The sequence below is a fragment of the Oncorhynchus clarkii genome, unplaced genomic scaffold (genome assembly GCF_045791955.1).
Source record: "Oncorhynchus clarkii lewisi isolate Uvic-CL-2024 unplaced genomic scaffold, UVic_Ocla_1.0 unplaced_contig_7595_pilon_pilon, whole genome shotgun sequence".
NCBI classification, from domain to species: domain Eukaryota; kingdom Metazoa; phylum Chordata; class Actinopteri; order Salmoniformes; family Salmonidae; genus Oncorhynchus; species Oncorhynchus clarkii.
Genome location: NW_027261125.1, coordinates 2,859 through 22,539, shown reverse-complemented (window position 1 = coordinate 22,539; position 19,681 = coordinate 2,859). Strand labels below are relative to the sequence as shown.

At 42.7% G+C, this 19,681-nt stretch overlaps 1 protein-coding gene across 1 annotated transcript in view; it reads right to left on the bottom strand.

Moving 5' to 3' along the window:
- LOC139404974 (aryl hydrocarbon receptor-like) overlaps positions 1-15,380 on the bottom strand; it is a 34,842-nt gene extending 19,462 nt beyond the window's left edge. The window contains exons 1-4 of the mRNA XM_071147526.1: positions 14,704-15,380; positions 14,107-14,291; positions 5,872-5,963; positions 2,703-2,792 (exon numbers count right to left, since the gene is read on the bottom strand). Of these exons, the coding sequence (XP_071003627.1) occupies positions 2,703-2,792; positions 5,872-5,963; positions 14,107-14,291; positions 14,704-14,741 (405 nt within the window). The 5' untranslated portion in view covers positions 14,742-15,380. The remainder of the gene's footprint in view (positions 1-2,702; positions 2,793-5,871; positions 5,964-14,106; positions 14,292-14,703) is intronic.
- Positions 15,381-19,681: the final 4,301 nt, after the last annotated feature.

Sequence of the window (19,681 nt, the reverse complement as noted above, 5' to 3'; positions counted from 1 at the left end):
GACGCCTGCAACTTGGTTGGAATCCCTGTTGGGAAGTTGTGGATCCCAAATGACCAAATGGGCTGCATCATATGTTTCTTTTAGTTTGCCTAATTGTGTTATTTAACTTGCTGTGCATGTGTGTGTATTTTATATAAATTCACTCCTGTTAATAGCAGTATAACCTCTATTATGATGATAGTATTACCATACTAATTAGATTGTATAACCCAGAATGAAGGGTTTTAAATGATGAAGTGTCTGGTTTTATGTGTAGATTTCCCTTTAACAGAAGTATAGTACCTTTTGAGAGAAGCTATAATCTAATGCTTACCTTAAAATATAATGATAATCATCACAGATTGACTGGTAAGAGGGAATGTGATGGAGCAATTTATGTTTGTGCTTTTCTAATAACCCATTTCTGTGTTCATGCTAGTGAATGATTGAACAAATCCTCAATATCAGGATCTACAAATGTGCAATTTGGCAGTTCGCCCCAATATCTCAGTTTCAAAGTCTCAGCCTAGAGAGAAGAAGCCTCATGAGGTATTGTTCGGTCACATGAATGAAGCAAACGTTAATGATTAATTAATTATGAAATGATGAATAAGCTAAATCATGCAAATATAACTTGTCTGCAGTATATAAGAGAACTAACGGGACTGTCCCGGAAGAGCTCCTGATCGACATGTGTACTTGATGCATTGAGTTGGTTGGAACCTCTCCAGTGCGGATAATAAAGAATGATTAATTTAAGATGGACTTTGGGTGACCCTGTGTAGAACTTCCACGACAGAGGCATTCCAGAAAGTACTTTTACTGGATTAAACTATGGAAACTCCATACATAACATTGTTTAATGCAAGAACTACTAGCATAGTAATCAAATGTGCTTCAATAACTATTATTTTGAATGAGGATGAGAATTAAGAATCTATAGCCTACTTTTTTATCACAGTCAGAACTAACACTGACATATGAGGTGTGCCACAAATGCACTGGCTGGCTAGGCTACCTAGACCTTTTCATTCCAAATTATTGACTGAAAGTGTTGACAAACTATCAACAAAGTGATGACATATAAGGTGTGAATAACTTTTTAATTACAGGTGCACACTAGATGAAGCACTCTGCATAAAGCCAGCTGAGACATATTTGTTCTATGGTCCAATTGCAGTTGGTCTCTGTGTTTCCCTCAGAATCAGCCTGAACAAGAATTGTTCCACTGCACCAGAGTACAGAGAGGAATGAAATACACCTTCACTCTACATTTTCCCTGAGTTTACACCTTCACATTTCAAATTCATTCCATGTTTGCTTCATGCATTATATCATCCTGTCAAATAAAGAGAATGTTGTACATGCACTCTGGTTTATTTTTACAGAAGTAAATGTTGCACATGCATTCGTTTTTACAGTAGTAAATGTTGTACATGCTCTCTGTTTTATCTTTACAGTAGTAATTGTTTCATTAGACATTCTAGGCTGACTTGATGAAAGAGGATTAATCTCTCTTTTGGTTTTCCTGGTCATACTTGCTGTAGTCTGATCTTGGTAATATATTAATGTTTAGGGTAGTTCATGTTCATGCAAAATTAGGAGGCAGGGAGGAAACTTGCCAGAACTGTAGTACAGTAGTAGTTAGCTAGCTAGAATGCATGTAAGATTCACATTTCTCTACTATGTAAATCGAAGACATCCAAGAAGGAAAATGAATAACTTTAGTGGGTTAAGGAAATGTTCAGCCTATAATTAGCGAATTAGTTAAATTTGAAACAAAACATACATTTGATTAGCTGGCCGATTTTGATTTGATAGCCAGCAAGCTAACGTTATTAGCTGTCTGGGTTTCTATGGGCTGAACAATGTTAGCTAACGTTAGCTATGCTAGCTAACGTTAGTTGCTGCTTGCTATCCACAAGATCGTAACGTTTAACAAGTTGCAGTTCTCTATCTGTCACTCATTTTAGTATAGAAGGGTTTTAATAACGTTTGGAAAATGTGTGTGATGTTTTATGCACCCTATTCATCATGTTAGCGGCAAACGATGTCCAAACTCCGAAGGTTTGTGCTAGCTACAGTGTGTTTTTGCTTATCCTGGAAGGGCTGGCTGGAAGCTGAAGGTGGTCCTATGTAAAAAAAATAACAGATCATGATTCATTCAATTTGAAATGGGGATATCCAACCCTTCACTATTGATGCTTCGTGCCGACACATCAAAGCAGCCATTCCAGTCTCAGGAAGACTCAGAGCTGGTGTCAACCAGACTACATTTATAGAAAGCTAAAAAGAGGCCCTTTACTTGGTGAAAGCCCAGTTGTAGAGAGGTTAAAAGAGCCTTTACCTGGTGAAAGCCCAGTTGTAGAGAGGTTAAAAGAGCCTTTACCTGGTGAAAGCCCAGTTGTAGAGAGGTTAAAAGAGCCTTTACTTGGTGAAAGCCCAGTTGTAGAGAGGTTAAAAGAGCCTTTACCTGGTGAAAGCCCAGTTGTAGAGAGGTTAAAAGAGCCTTTACCTGGTGAAAGCCCAGTTGTAGAGAGGTTAAAAGAGCCTTTACCTGGTGAAAGCCCAGTTGTAGAGAGGTTAAAAGAGCCTTTACTTGGTGAAAGCCCAGTTGTAGAGAGGTTAAAAGAGCCTTTACCTGGTGAAAGCCCAGTTGTAGAGAGGTTAAAGAGCCTTGACCTGGTGAAAGCCCAGTTGTAGAGAGGTTAAAGAGCCTTTACCTGGTGAAAGCCCAGGTAGTCCTGGATGGTGGAGGATGCATAGAAGATTGTGCCACCAGCCGTGACGACCAGAACAAAGCCATTCAACACCTGAGAGGAGAGTGGAATAGAACGGATTAGTATATCGTTATACACTGAACAAAAATATAAACGCAACATGTAAAGTGATGATCCTATGTTTCATGAGCTGAAATAAAATCACCCCTGTTAGTGAGCATTTCTCCTGTGCCAAGATAATCCATCCACCTGACAAGTGTGGCATATCAAGAAGCAGATTAAACAGCATCATTACACAGGTGCACCTTCTGCTGGGGACAATAAAAGTCCACTTTAAAAAGGTGCAGTTTTGTCACACAACACAATGCCACAGATGTATCAAGTTGAGGGAGCGTGTAATTGGCATGCTGACTGCAGGAATGTCCACTTGAGCTGTTGCCAGATCATTGAATGTTCATTTCTCTACCATAAGCTGCCTGCAACGTAGTTTTAGAGAATTTGGCAGTAAGTCCCACCCACTTGGATGATCCCAGGCCCACCCACAGCTCCACCCCTGTCCAGTCATGTGAAATCCACAGATTAGGGCCTAATGAATTTATTTCAGTTGACCGATTTCCTTATATGAACTGTAACTCAGTAAAATCTTTGAAATTGTTGCCTTTATATGTGTTTAATATACATGTTTACACACATCTAGACTACATGTGGTCATATGAAGTAGGCCTACAGCTATAAAGAGAAAACAGCAAAATGTCAAATGTCAAAGGAACTGAAAGGCCTATAGTCTTGTCTGTGTCCCAAATGGCATCCTATTCCCTATGTATTGCAATACATTTGGTCAAAAAGTATGACTCAATAATCCATGCTTTCTGGGAATGTTCTAAAGACAAAAAGTTATGGGCGGAGTTAGAATGTTGTCTGTCAGAAGAATAACAAGGTAAATGTAAAAAACATGCTTAAAAGCAGGAAAATCAACCAATCCTCTGTTGTTAACACAATGGAAAGGTCAAATTCTTTATTATCTAAATGTTGAAAGTGTGTGGGCGACTCAGAGAAACAAAATGGTGCAGTTTGAGGCCACGTGGCGGAGAGTGATGTGGGCGCTGGAGATGGGGGTGTGTGGGTCTGTCTCGGCAGGTGTGTTATAGTCAATGTTTGTGTGATGTTGTCGTTTGTATGGGTATGTTTTGTATTGTTTGAAAAAATAAAATCAACATTTAAAAAAATGTTTTTTTAAGGAATAGGGTGAATTTGGTCAAAAGTAGTGCACTATACAGGGAATAGGGTTCCATTTGGGAAGCAGGCATTGTGTTTGTATCTACCCTATTCCATGTAGAGTCAGTTCAAAGATCAGACAGTTCAAGGATCAGACACGCAACAGTATATGATTAACTCTGGAATTATTTGGACAGGAAAAGCTAACATGCCACATGACCCTGCATGGTGTGGTTCAACTGCAGTTCATCTCAACTTAAACCAATAACTTTCCAATGTAAAAGATCAGGTCCGTACTGTTAATGTAAGCTTACTCATTAAGATCTAAAAAAAAGGACAAACTGATCCTAGATCAGCACTCCTACTCTGAGACGACAAAAATATGAGCTGCTTTTAATATCGGTTTGTCCTTTGTTGTGTTTTATTAGGGTATGTATTGGCTGGTGCAATCAAATGTACCCTGTGTGGGATTAATAAAGTACTTACCTTATCATGAATACAGGCCCTGGAGTGCTATGGTAACAGACAGGGTGGCTACTGAATAGACCCCCACTAACCTGTAGTAACAGACAGGGTGGCTACTGAATATACCCCCACTAACCTGTAGTAACAGACAGGGTGGCTACTGAATATACCCCCACTAACCTGTAGTAACAGACAGGGTGGCTACTGAATAGACCCCAACTAACCTGTAGTAACAGACAGGGTGGCTACTGAATAGACCCCCACTAACCTGTAGTAACAGACAGGGTGGCTACTGAATAGACCCCCACTAACCTGTAGTAACAGACAGGGTGGCTACTGAATAGACCCCCACTAACCTGTAGTAACAGACAGGGTGGCTACTGAATAGACCCCCACTAACCTGTAGTAACAGACAGGGTGGCTACTGAATAGACCCCCACTAACCTGTAGTAACAGACAGGGTGGCTACTGAATAGACCCCCACTAATCTGTAGTAACAGACAGGGTGGCTACTGAATAGACCCCCACTAACCTGTAGTAACAGACAGGGCGGCTACTGAATAGACCCCCACTAACCTGTAGTAACAGACAGGGTGGCTACTGAATAGACCCCCACTAACCTGTAGTAACAGACAGGGTGGCTACTGAATAGACCCCCACTAACCTGTAGTAACAGACAGGGTGGCTACTGAATAGACCCCCACTAACCTGTAGTAACAGACAGGGAGGCTACTGAATAGACCCCACTAACCTGTAGTAACAGCCAGGGTGGCTACTGAATAGACCCCCACTAACCTGTAGTAACAGACAGGGTGGCTACTGAATAGACCCCACTAACCTGTAGTAACAGGCAGGGTGGCTACTGAATAGACCCCACTAACCTGTAGTAACAGACAGGGTGGCTACTGAATAGACCCCCACTAACCTGTAGTAACAGACAGGGTGGCTACTGAATAGACCCCCACTAACCTGTAGTAACAGACAGGGTGGCTACTGAATAGACCCCCACTAACCTGTAGTAACAGACAGGGTGGCTACTGAATAGACCCCCACTAACCTGTAGTAACAGACAGGGAGGCTACTGAATAGACCCCCACTAACCTGTAGTAACAGACAGGGTGGCTACTGAATAGACCCCCACTAACCTGTAGTAACAGACAGGGTGGCTACTGAATAGACCCCACTAACCTGTAGTAACAGACAGGGTGGCTACTGAATAGACCCCACTAACCTGTAGTAACAGACAGGGTGGCTACTGAATAGACCCCCACTAACCTGTAGTAACAGACAGGGTGGCTACTGAATAGAGCCCACTAACCTGTAGTAACAGACAGGGTGGCTACTGAATAGACCCCCACTAACCTGTAGTAACAGACAGGGTGGCTACTGAATAGAGCCCACTAACCTGTAGTAACAGACAGGGTGGCTACTGAATAGACCCCCACTAACCTGTAGTAACAGACAGGGTAACTACTGAATAGAGCCCACTAACCTGTAGTAAGAGCTCTCCCTCTGGAACGTGAAGTTCTTTCTTCTTCAGAACATTACTCTCTGGGCGCTGGGAGGCTGTGGATTGTAGGGTCACTGCAACACAATACAATAAAATCAAGATTAAGGTTGTTGTCCCATAGAGGATTTCCATCACACACTGAAGGAATGCAGAGGAACCAGTTACAGCGCATCACTACAGACAGAGACCCATTCACAATAATGTGAGATAGACCTAATGTGCACACCGCTAATGATACTAGTTGTTCCTGTGGAAGAGAATTTGATGGGCATTTTAAATCAACCAAAAATGTTATTCTATTTGTGTGTACTGTGGTAGCCATATAGGCTAGGCAACGGCAAATCATCTTCAGATAGATGGTGCAGTGTGATGCCTTATGTTTCAGTGTGATTAAGAGAACAGACCCTAACTGTGCTGGTCGGGCCCTATAGCCTAGCTACAGTAGGAGAGTTGTGCCAGTAGAACGTGGATAGGGAACTCAAAGTCCTCAGGGGCCAGAATGGTGTCACACTTTCTCCCCGTCTAGCAAACACAGCTGATTCAACTAATTACATTTTAAACTGATCATGATTAGTTGATTATTGGAGTCAGGTGTGTTGGCTAAGGCTGGAGTAAACGTGTGACACCAATCAGGCCCCCGGGGACTTGCCCATCCCCGCAGTAGAATGACGTCCTATCTCAGGCAGTCCCATCCCCGCAGCAGAATAACTCAGGAAGTCTGCAACCACAATTATTTTCCCCCTTTTATTCATACAGGTAAGTCATTTAAGAATGTTTTCTTATTTACAATGACGACCTGTCCACAATCTTGTCTGTGTTCTCATACGATGGCCAAAATAATCCCCCTCCACCTCTGGTTCACATCAACCTACACCCATCCCCTTCTCAGAGCCGAGTCAACACTTCTCACTCATCTAAACAAGTATAAGTTTAGTTGTTGGCTCATACTACAGACTATCAAATACTCTGCACCCCAAATAGCATCCTATTCCCTATAGTGAAATACTTTTGACCAGAGCCCATGCCCTTGGCAAACGTAGTGCACTGAACAGGGAATAGAGTGCCATTTGGGATGCAGGAGACCACTGTTTTATAACCCTCCTCAGGAGTCTGTGGAGTCAAGAGTTGAACAAGTCTGTTCTAATATAGATTACTCAAGCAAACACCCCCCTCTCCCCTCCCCTTGGGAGTCTAGGAACTCTGCCGATTACACAAAGCACCACAGCAGGCAGCAACACAACACAAAGGCCAGGAATCCTGGCTGCTAGCAGGTCTCGGAGGAAACTAAAATAAGAGTAGAACATTTTATTCTGCTGGCTTTTTCCTCATGCAAGTCGAGCTAATTGAATTGTTGAGTCACTCTAAATATAAAGGGCTCCCCAAGGGAAGATCTTGTAAAAATGAAGGCTAAATGTTAAATTTCAGACAGCCTACAAGTTCTAAGCAAAACATTAAGATCAGTCTACATTTTTCAGCTTCCTTGCTTTTTTTGTGGTTCTGCAAATGTTGGATTGAATGCACAATTTAAAACACTTACCCACCCCCCCCCCCATTCCTAATGCATGTTTAAATATTGGACTATAAATTGTGCCTTCCTGTATTATACTTATACACTGCTCAAAAAAATAAAGGGAACACTAAAATAACACATCCTAGATCTGAATGAATGAAATATTCTTAAATACTTTTTTCTTTACAAAGTTGAATGTGCTGACAACAAAATCACACAAAAATGATCAATGGAAATCAGATTTATCAACCCATGGAGGTCTGGATTTTGAGTCACACTCAAAATTAAAGTGGAAAACCACACTACAGGCTGATCCAACTTTGATGTAATGTCCTTAAAACAAGTCAAAATGAGGCTCGGTAGTGTGTGTGGCCTCCACGTGCCTGTATGACCTCCCTACAACGCCTGGGCATGCTCCTGATGAGGTGGCGGATGGTCTCCTGAGGGATCTCCTCCCAGACCTGGACTAAAGCATCCGCCAACTCCTGGACAGTCTGTGGTGCAATGGTGGATGGAGCGAGACATGATGTCCCAGATGTGCTCAATTGGATTCAGGTCTGGGGAACGGGCGGGCCAGTCCATAGCATCAATGCCTTCCTCTTGCAGGAACTGCTGACACACTCCAGCCACATGAGGTCTAGCATTGTCTTGCATTAGGAGGAACCCAGGGCCAACCGCAACAGCATATGGTCTCACAAGGGGTCTGAGGATCTCATCTCGGTACCTAATGGCAGTCAGGCTACCTCTGGCGAGCACATGGAGGGCTGTGCGGCCCCCCAAGAAATGCCACCCCACACAATGACTGACCAACCACCAAACCGGTCATGCTGGAGGATGTTGCAGGCAGCAGAACGTTCTCCATGGCGTCTCCAGACTGTCACGTCTGTCACATGTGCTCAGTGTGAACCTGCTTTCATCTGTGAAGAGCACAGGGCGCCAGTGGCGAATTTGCCAATCTTGGTGTTCTCTGGCAAATGAAAACGTCCTGCACGGTGTTGGGCTGTAAGCACAACCCCCACCTGTGGACGTCAGGCCCTCATACCACCCTCATGGAGTCTGTTTCTGACCGTTTGAGCAGACACATGCACATTTGTGGCCTGCTGGAGGTCATTTTGCAGGGCTCTGGCAGTGCTCCTCCTGCTCCGCCTTGCACAAAGGCGGAGGTAGCTGTCCTGCTGCTGGGTTGTTGCCCTCCTACGGCCTCCTCCACGTCTCCTGATGTACTGGCATGTCTCCTGGTAGCGCCTCCATGCTCTGGAAACTACGCTGACAGACACAGCAAACCTTCTTGCCACAGCTCGCATTGATGTGCCATCCTGGATGAGCTGCACTACCCGAGCCACTTGTGTGGGTTGTAGACTCTGTCTCATGCAGAACCACTCCTTTATTGGGGGTGTCTTGCTAATTGCCTATAATTTCCACCTGTTGTCTATTCCATTTGCACAACAGCATGTGAAATGTATTGTCAATCAGTGTTGCTTCCTAAGTGGACAGTTTGATTTCACAGAAGTGTGATTGACTTGGAGTTATATTGTGGTGTTTAAGTGTTCCCTTTGTTTTTTTGAGCAGTGTATAAAAATGTATTCTATTCTACTGAGCCATTTACCTTGTTCGTATTCTTACCCTTTTATTAGGTCTTCTTGTCAAGAAGGAACCTTTTAGGGTTGGGCAGTATCAAGATATTCATATCGTCATACAGACCTTCTCGCATACAGAGATAAACAGTACTACAGGCTTATTAGTACACAAGGAGGTGCCAAAAAAACAAACAGGTGTCCATTAACAGAATGCCAACAAAATTAGCACACAAATTTCAATGGAGGCTGCTAGCTAAATATTCTAATGAGCGCAAATGAAAATAAACAAATTGCAAAGACAGGCAATCCATCTCATAAAGTTACACATACATAGGTAGGCACTACCGAAGGTTTTTTGACATTTCCAAGTGATTGTGAACGAGAGACATTGTGCAAATGAACAAAGTTTTGACACATGCTTGTCTGAAGGAAGAACAGTACTGGCTCTGGAGCAGCATGTGTAGGCTACATGCTGTGTCTGTGTGGAGTCTGGAGTCGCTAGGGCAACGGACCTGCCTGCTCTGCTCGGAGAATAGGGGGTAGGAGAAGACGGCTGAGAACGGAGGAGAAAAAAACGCAAGGAAATGAAAAGATAGCAGTGCCAGCTGTACAGATAACTCATTCAAAGGACTTTGACTTCTCAAACATGCATAGTTTTCGCAAAACAATATGATGACCCATCACCTTATTAATTCAGCCACTTAGATTAAGTAGCAAGTTAAACTTCGGGGTCATGTTTACACAGAATTTTGAAAACTCTTTAGAAAGATCTTCCCGCGTTCTGTAAATGCAGACGTAAAATGGATCTTATTGTAATTTCTGCTCTGCATTAGACTAATTTTGTGCTTCAGTTGCACTTCTCCACTCAGATGAGAATTCAGGAATGGGCATTCTATCAGCAGACAGCACTCTGACTGATGTGTAGCTACTGTTCTCCATCATTCTATCAGCAGACAGCGCTCTGACTGATATGTAGCTACTGTTCTCCATCATTCTATCAGCAGACAGCACTCTGACTGATATGTAGCTACTGTTCTCCATCATTCTATCAGCAGACAGCACTCTGACTGATGTGTAGCTACTGTTCTCCATCATTCTATCAGCTGACTGATGTGTAGCTACTGTTCTCCGGTACTTTTCTCAGTGTAGCCAGCCATTTCCACCTTTAAAATGCCAGATTAACTTTAAACAAAACATGAGGAAATTTAGCTTGCTTCATTCTTTATATGATAAATATTAGAAATATGATGGCTATGCATAGTTTTCGCAAAAAATACCTTGCTTTTTCATTGTAAGCTCATGTACTTGGTGGCATTTCTGCTGCCATCTGATGAAAATGAAGCTATTTTCTGCCAAATGTGTTGCACTAATGTTTTTCCTGTGAAGGAAAGCTATAGTTGCACGTCCCTGATCACTCTATTGACTTTCAATATAAAACAGGTTCATGTCAACACACAGCTGGACTCACCTGCTCCCATTTTCTCCTGTTGTGCCATTTACAAACAAACACGTGACTGTCTCAACTGTTCTGGGGAACTACGGTGAGCTTCATAATGTTACTGTCTCAACTGTTCTGGGGAACTACGGTGAGCTTCATAATGTGACAGGCTCAACTGTTCTGGGGAACTACGGTGAGCTTCATAATGTGACTGTCTCAACTGTTCTGGGGAACTACGGTGAGCTTCATAATGTGACTGTCTCAACTGTTCTGGGGAACTACGGTGAGCTTCATAATGTGACTGTCTCAACTGTTCTGGGGAACTACGTGAGCTTCATAATGTGACTGTCTCAACTGTTCTGGGGAACTACGGTGAGCTTCATAATGTGACAGGCTCAACTGTTCTGGGGAACTACGGTGAGCTTCATAATGTGACTGTCTCAACTGTTCTGGGGAACTACGGTGAGCTTCATAATGTGACAGGCTCAACCGTTCTGGGGAACTACGGTGAGCTCCATAATGTGACTGTCTCAACCGTTCTGGGGAACTACGGTGAGCTTCATAATGTGACTGTCTCAACTGTTCTGGGGAACTACGGTGAGCTTCATAATGTGACTGTCTCAACTGTTCTGGGGAACTACGGTGAGCTTCATAATGTGACTGTCTCAACTGTTCTGGGGAACTACGGTGAGCTTCATAATGTGACTGTCTCAACTGTTCTGGGGAACTACGGTGAGCTTCATAATGTGACAGGCTCAACTGTTCTGGGGAACTACGGTGAGCTTCATAATGTGACTGTCTCAACTGTTCTGGGGAACTACGGTGAGCTTCATAATGTGACAGGCTCAACCGTTCTGGGGAACTACGGTGAGCTCCATAATGTGACTGTCTCAACCGTTCTGGGGAACTACGGTGAGCTTCATAATGCGACTGTCTCAACTGTTCTGGGGAACTACGGTGAGCTTCATAATGTGACTGTCTCGACTGTTCTGGGGAACTACGGTGAGCTTCATAATGTGACTGTCTCGACTGTTCTGGGGAACTACGGTGAGCTTCATAATGTGACAGGCTCAACTGTTCTGGGGAACTACGGTGAGCTTCATAATGTGACAGGCTCAACTGTTCTGGGGAACTACGGTGAGCTTCATAATGTGACAGGCTCAACTGTTCTGGGGAACTACGGTGAGCTTCATAATGTGACTGTCTCAACTGTACTGGGGAACTACGGTGAGCTTCATAATGTGACTGTCTCAACTGTTCTGGGGAACTACGGTGAGCTTCATAATGTGACAGGCTCAACTGTTCTGGGGAACTACGGTGAGCTTCATAATGTGACAGGCTCAACTGTTCTGGGGAACTACAGTGAGCTTCATAATGTGACTGTCTCAACTGTTCTGGGGAACTACGGTGAGCTTCATAATGTGACTGGCTCAACTGTTCTGGGGAACTACGGTGAGCTTCATAATGTGACTGTCTCAACTGTTCTGGGGAACTACAGTGAGCTTCATAATGTGACTGGCTCAACTGTTCTGGGGAACTACAGTGAGCTTCATAATGTGACTGTCTCAACTGTTCTGGGGAACTACGGTGAGCTTCATAATGTGACAGGCTCAACTGTTCTGGGGAACTACGGTGAGCTTCATAATGTGACTGGCTCAACTGTTCTGGGGAACTACGGTGAGCTTCATAATGTGACTGGCTCAACTGTTCTGGGGAACTACAGTGAGCTTCATAATGTACAATAATGTGACAGGTGAAATGAAGAACACAATCTGCTTCATCTCCTAAGGTATTGCACGTTGACTGCAGGCATTTAATAAAAAACATTTGCTACAAATATTAAAATGTATTGAAACACTTCAAATAAATCGTTTAATCTGTATTGTCGGTATAGAAAAAGCATCCCGTGGCTATTTCCAAATACCCCGTATACAGCACCTAAAGACTCTCAGACCATGGGAAACTAGATTCTCTGGTCTGATGAAACCAAGATTGAAATCTCTGGCCTGAATGCCAAGCGTCATGTCTGGAGGAAACCTGGCACCATCCCTACGGTGAAACATGGTGGTGGCAGCATCATGCTGTGGGGATGTTTTTCAGTGGCAGACTAGTCAGGATCGAGGGAAAGATGAACGGAGCAAAGTATAGAGAGTTCCTTGATGAAAACCTGCTCCAGAGCGCTCAGGACCTCAGACTGGGGCGAAGGTTCACCTTCCAACAGGACAACGACCCTAAGCACACAGTCAAGACAACGCAGGAGTGGCTTTGGGACACAACTCTGAATGTCCTTGAGTGGCACAGCCAGAGTCCGGACTTGAACACGATCAAACATCTCTGGAAAGACTTGAGAATAGCTGTGCAGCGACGCTACCCATCCAACCTGACAGAGCTTGAGAGAATCTATAGAGAAGAATGGGTGAAACTCCCCAAATATCGGTGTGCCAATCTTGTAGTGTCAAGAAGACTAGAGGCTGCCAAAGTTGCTTCAACAAAGTACAAAGGTCTGAATAATTATGTAAATGTGATATTTCAGTTTGTTTTTAACAGCCGAGTGGAGGTCCAAACAGCCGAGTGGGGGTCCAAACAGCCGAGTGGGGGTCCAAACAGCCGAGTGGGGGTCCAAACAGCCGAGTGGGAGTCCAAACAGCCGAGTGGAGGTCCAAACAGCCGAGTGGGGGTCCAAACAGCCGAGTGGGGGTCCAAACAGCTGAGTGCGGGTCCAAACAGCCGAGTGCGGGTCCCGAGGATGAATACTCGGACCGGGACGATACCAGTATCGCAATATTCATTAGTATCATGGCAAGGAAACAAAACAAAGCCTTAATGTTGGAAACAAACATCATTATGTTGTCATCCAGAGTGACATGTATCTATTTTCCAAGCTATAGCCACAATACTTTACATACAGCAGGTTTTAAAAGGACCAACGAGTTTACTTCAAGTTTTCATTTTTGCCATGGAAAAAATACTGCAATACGGGTATCGTCACAGCCCTACTTTCTTAGAGTCCAAACAGCCTAGTCTGCATCCCAAACAGCACCTTTTACCCTATATAGTTCACTACTTTTGACCCGAATAGGGTGCCATTTGAGATGCAAACATAATGTCTTGCAAGGGGGAAGATGTGGTCACAGGTTTCCCTTGGCAGATCCCTCAGAACCCTTTAATAATGTATGTGGTTAATGCTAGAAAACTATCTATTGTTGCAGCACTTCCGCTAAGACAGATCACAAGATTACACATTTATATGTTACTTTCCACAGGATTTCACACACCCTGATGGCATCCTGTTATTTCAGAGAGTCCTCCCTTTCTTGAGAGAGAGAGCGACAAGCGAGAGAGTGTGAGAGATCTAGCCACTGCCTTCCAGACACCTCAGTAGTTGATAGTGACTGATATAGTTGATCAGGGCAGCAGGTAGCCTAGTGGTTAGAGCGTTGGGCCAGTTGCTAGATCGAATCCCTGAGCTGACAAGGTAAAAATATGTTGTTCTGCCCCTGAAAAAGGCAGTTAACCCACTGTTCCTAGGCCTTCATCATAAATAAGAATTTGTTCTTAACTGACTTGCCTGGTTAAAATAAAAGTTAAAATGTTTTAAATAAATCAGACAGTAGTCAGATCCATAGCGATAATATCTTTACATAATCCAACCCTAAATATGGACAATAGGGTGTGTTATGATCATGCCTTACCATTGAAGAAGCTCTTGGCACGCAGGTAGCTGACACAAAGCCTGAGGATGGTCAGTTTGTCCAGCTTGGAGATGACATCCTGGGGGTAAGGAAGCAGACTGGCCAGCCTGTCCAACTCCCCATTCAGGCGTTCCCGGTGCCTCTTGGAAGGGTTTGATTTGGCTCCTTCTGGAGGTGGCTTCACACTACGAGGAGGAGAATGTCTGCCATCAATGTCTCATATGATATTCCTCGGTCTTGTTATGTAGCCTAAATGGTAGATACTGTATGTTTACGAAAGTGTGAATGAATGCAACTCATGGAGTCCACAGAAAGAAATATCATAAAGAAGTATCATTGTCCAAGGTTGAAACATGCTTCTTTCTGTACCTCATTCAGACCTCATACAAATCAGACTAGGGAGTGTCAGTCAACCCTATTCCATGAACATAATAACAGTACTACAATTGAACTGTCACTCACAAGGCATCCTAATGCTGTATACTGATGTCGTATACTTAACATGCACTAGACTAGTAGTGACATAACTTTGTCTACAACCCCTAACTAGCTGGCTATGCTGTTGTAGCGGCGATCAGTTAGCTAACGTGACTGTACCTTCTCTGGGGCTTTTTCCTCTTGCGACTTGCATACATGTTGGTGCTATTTATTCCCAATATGTACTATGGAATGCCAAGCGCACTAGAAAGACAACAAGCTAGCTGACAGGACAGGGTACGCAGTCAAATCCCTGTTTCTGCTAGGCTAACTAAATAACACGTATCATATTAGCTAGCTGACAATCAAACCAAAACATGGTCGATTACTCAGTAAGATGCATTTTCATGCATACTACAAAACGATATAGCCAGTTAAATGCATACCTGCATTATTAAGCGAAAAGAAAGAGAGGTTTGCTATATATATTAACAACCTAATTTAGCTAGAGAAAGTGGAAAGTTCAAAGAAGAGAAATATGATAAATTGCCAACACTGAGCCGTCAATGGATCGTGCCGTGCGAGCTTCCTTGCCAAACGCTGATAGACTATAAATCAAATCGGAATATATTCGCCGAACATTAGCCACGCGAGAATTTCATAGCTACAACAAACGTCATGCAAACTGCAGAAATTTGACATTTGTGGTCATTTCTTTCACACCCCCTTTAGCTCCACCCACCGGGTTCGCACACGCTTATCCCAGCCAATCGCAAAGTGACTACCATTGCGTTGTTTACACCCTTCAAAGGTCTGGGTCTAGACGAGGTGGATGGGACGTCTTAAAAACCAATTGAAAGTTCATTACTGTAGCTACTGCAATTGTAGAACACATGGGAGAGGCAGGGTTGAATAATTCAAGTAGGTTTAATATAATGCATTGTATGAGGTCCCGTGTGGGTCAATTGGTAGAGCATGGTGTTTTCAACCCCAGGGTTGTGGGTTCGAGTCCCATGCACTCACTACTGTAAATGTCTTTGCATAAAAGCTTCTGCTAAATTATGTAAATGTATTTATCCTTATAGCAACTCTTAGATTTTTAAAACAGCCTTCTGAATTTTTGGGTCAGCAAAGCAAAATAGGTCATAGTTTGTGAACGTACTGCAGACGGACACCTCACCAGTTAAATGAAGAGCATTATTAGGAAGAAGTGTGTATACAGAAGCAGTCTTGGTGGAGGATGGTGATCTCTAATTCAGGGTAAATTACTTGGGAATTACTGTATTCAAATTACTTGTTATTTCAGGCTCTGATAGCAAAGCTCTTTATCTCCTAATCTGCCACATTACTTGGAATGCCAAGTCCATTTGCTTTAAAATCAAAGGGATGAGGGATTTTTCCATCTCAGATTCATCATAAAGTGATGTGTGCCTCCCGAAATGTCAACATTTGGAATGTAAATGGCATCCAAGCCTGACAGGATGGACAGCCATGAACTCTTTCTGACACCGAGAAATCTACGTTGGACTCCACAACGCGCTGAAATGTCATATTTGACAGGATTAGATCAGACTACAGATTTGAGAATCGACAGAATATTGTATGTGTGCACCAAGATCCCATGACTTTGACCCAACTACATTATACATTTACCCAACTACCTAACACAATTGTGAAGTCATTTTTGGAGGAATTGACCCAACCCCCAAGTCAATTTGTATTCAGTATTCTATGTCAATGTACAGTATAATTGACACCCCATTCCATATTGGGAAAGCATGGTCAATACAGTACACCACATTCCATATTGGGAAAGCATGGTAAATACAGTACACCACATTCCATATTGGGAAAGCATGGTAAATACAGTACACCATATTCCATATTGGGAAAGCATGGTCACTACAGTACACCACATTCAGATCCCAGGAATATCCGAGTCAAAGCTTGGGAGGATAATCCGTAAAATGCTGTTTATTTCAGGTTTTTAGACTGCTTTGGGGGAATTTGATAATCTGACAGTTGACATACTGAATGTGTTTGTCAGAGCGAATAAACATCAAAATATTTAGATATGTAATAGGTTTACTACTAGGCAAATCTCCATTCGTTTGCAAACATAGGGTTTCATGGTATCTGCAATGAATTCATTATATGATCTACTCCTGTGGCAAAGACACTGTACTGTACCCATCCTAGGCTTGTCTGTCCCTATAGTCATGTTTTGAATTGGCTATTATTTTGGCCTTTGAAAATTACTAATGTTTTTGAATGCACAAATTTACAAACAAAAAATATTCTGCTTGTCTATTACATTGATCAACATGCAAAACATATTTAATCAAGTGGCATTCATTTCCAGTGGAGAAATGTAATTAATCAAGACTATACAGCAGATCATTCAGTGAATGTATTTGTATTCATTGAGTGAGGGGGTTTTATGGGGATTTTGAGGGGATTTTAGGGGGCTACACTCACTATCGCTAAAACCTAAATCCCCTTATGTTTACAATAGGATTTGGGAGGCTAAAAGCAAGTGGGTCAAGCCACATAAAAAGAAACACATGTGGGCTATATCCTTGAATATACAAATAGCTGTGGACATGCTTTAAATTGACAGAGTAAACGAGACATTGACATCAGTTTTGATGTCATGACCTCTCTCTGAAGTAAGTCAACTTCCTTCTTGACCCCGAGCTAAGCATTACAGTACTACTATATGTTTACGGTTGTGTATGTTGGACCGTTGTTGGGTATGACACTGACATACCAAACAATATTGTCTTTGAGATGGAGCTTAATAAAAGTGGTTATTTCATCTACAACAGAGCTATTATGTTAGATGGTAGACGGTAGATGATATTTATTTCAACATATTGTAGGTCTACACTTGCTATGTTATCAGTGAGAAGGGAACTTGTCTATAAGCTTGTTATGCAGCCCTGCTGTGCTGGGATCAGTCTCAGGGTTGGACGGGACAGCCAATTGTTCACTTAGATGTGACAGTGAGCAAGCGAACAGTTGTGTTACTGATGGGTGCGTGTTTAAACAGATCTACTGTTTCCCCCTGAGTCTAGCGTGGGAAATGAACAAGAAATTACAGCAAATGTACTATTGATAAAAACAAGGAAATAGCATCATGTATGAGAGAAAGCTCTCTTTCTTTCTTTCTCTCTCTCTCTCTCTCTTTCTCTCGCTCTGTGTGTGTGAGTGTATGTGAGATTCTATGGTGTGTTAGTGTCTCTTTCTCTCTCTGTCTCTCTCCCTCTCTCTTCTCTCTCCCTCTCTTTCTCTGAATGAAAATGTAATTCAATGTCTTGAAGCAAGAGGTGCATGATGACTGATGGGATATGTGCTCTCAGAGTAAACATGAACAAACAACATCACTGAGGACACTCTCAGAGTAAACATTAACAAACACCATCACTGAGGACACTCTCAGAGTAAACAATAACAAACACCATCACTGAGGACACTCTCAGAGTAAACATTAACAAACACCATCACTGAGGACACTCTCAGAGTAAACATTAACAAACACCATCACTGAGGACACTCTCAGAGTAAACATTAACAAACCATCACTGAGGACACTCTCAGAGTAAACATTAACAAACACCATCACTGAGGACACTCTCAGAGTAAACATTAACAAACCATCACTGAGGACACTCTCAGAGTAAACATTATTAAACAACATCACTGAGGACACTCTCAGAGCAAACATTAACAAACACCATCACTGAGGACACTCTCAGAGTAAACATTAACAAACACCATCACTGAGGACACTCTCAGAGTAAACATTAACAAACACCATCACTGAGGACACTCTCAGAGTAAACATTAACAAACACCATCACTGAGGACACTCTCAGAGTAAACAATAACAAACACCATCACTGAGGACACTCTCAGAGTAAACATTAACAAACACCATCACTGAGGACACTCTCAGAGTAAACATTAACAAACCATCACTGAGGACACTCTCAGAGTAAACATTAACAAACACCATCACTGAGGACACTCTCAGAGTAAACATTAACAAACCATCACTGAGGACACTCTCAGAGTAAACATTAACAAACACCATCACTGAGGACACTCTCAGAGCAAACATTAACAAACCATCACTGAGGACACTCTCAGAGTAAACATTAACAAACACCATCACTGAGGACACTCTCAGAGCAAACATTAACAAACCATCACTGAGGACACTCTCAGAGTAAACATTAACAAACACCATCACTGAGGACACTCTCAGAGTAAACAATAACAAACACCATCACTGAGGACACTCTCAGAGTAAACATTAACAAACACCATCACTGAGGACACTCTCAGAGTAAACATTAACAAACACCATCACTGAGGACACTCTCAGAGCAAACATTAACAAACCATCACTGGGGACACTCTCAGAGCAAACATTAACAAACCATCACTGAGGACACTCTCAGAGTAAACATTAACAAACACCATCACTGAGGACACTCTCAGAGTAAACATTAACAAACCATCACTGAGGACACTCTCAGAGTAAACATTAACAAACACCATCACTGAGGACACTCTCAGAGTAAACATTAACAAACACCATCACTGAGGACACTCTCAGAGCAAACATTAACAAACCATCACTGAGGACACTCTCAGAGTAAACATTAACAAACACCATCACTGAGGACACTCTCAGAGTAAACATTAACAAACACCATCACTGAGGACACTCTCAGAGCAAACATTAACAAACACCATCACTGAGGACACTCTCAGAGTAAACATTAACAAACACCATCACTGAGGACACTCTCAGAGTAAACATTAACAAACACCATCACTGAGGACACTCTCAGAGCAAACATTAACAAACCATCACTGGGGACACTCTCAGAGCAAACATTAACAAACCATCACTGTGGACACTCTCAGAGTAAACATTAACAAACACCATCACTGAGGACACTCTCAGAGCAAACATTAACAAACCACATTTACCGAGGACACTCAGACATGTTGCCTCAAAACATTATCAAACAACATTACAGAGGACACTCAGACATGTTGCCTCAAAACATTATCAAACCACATTTACCGAGGACACTCAGACATGTTGCCTCAAAACATTATCAAACAACATTACAGAGGACAC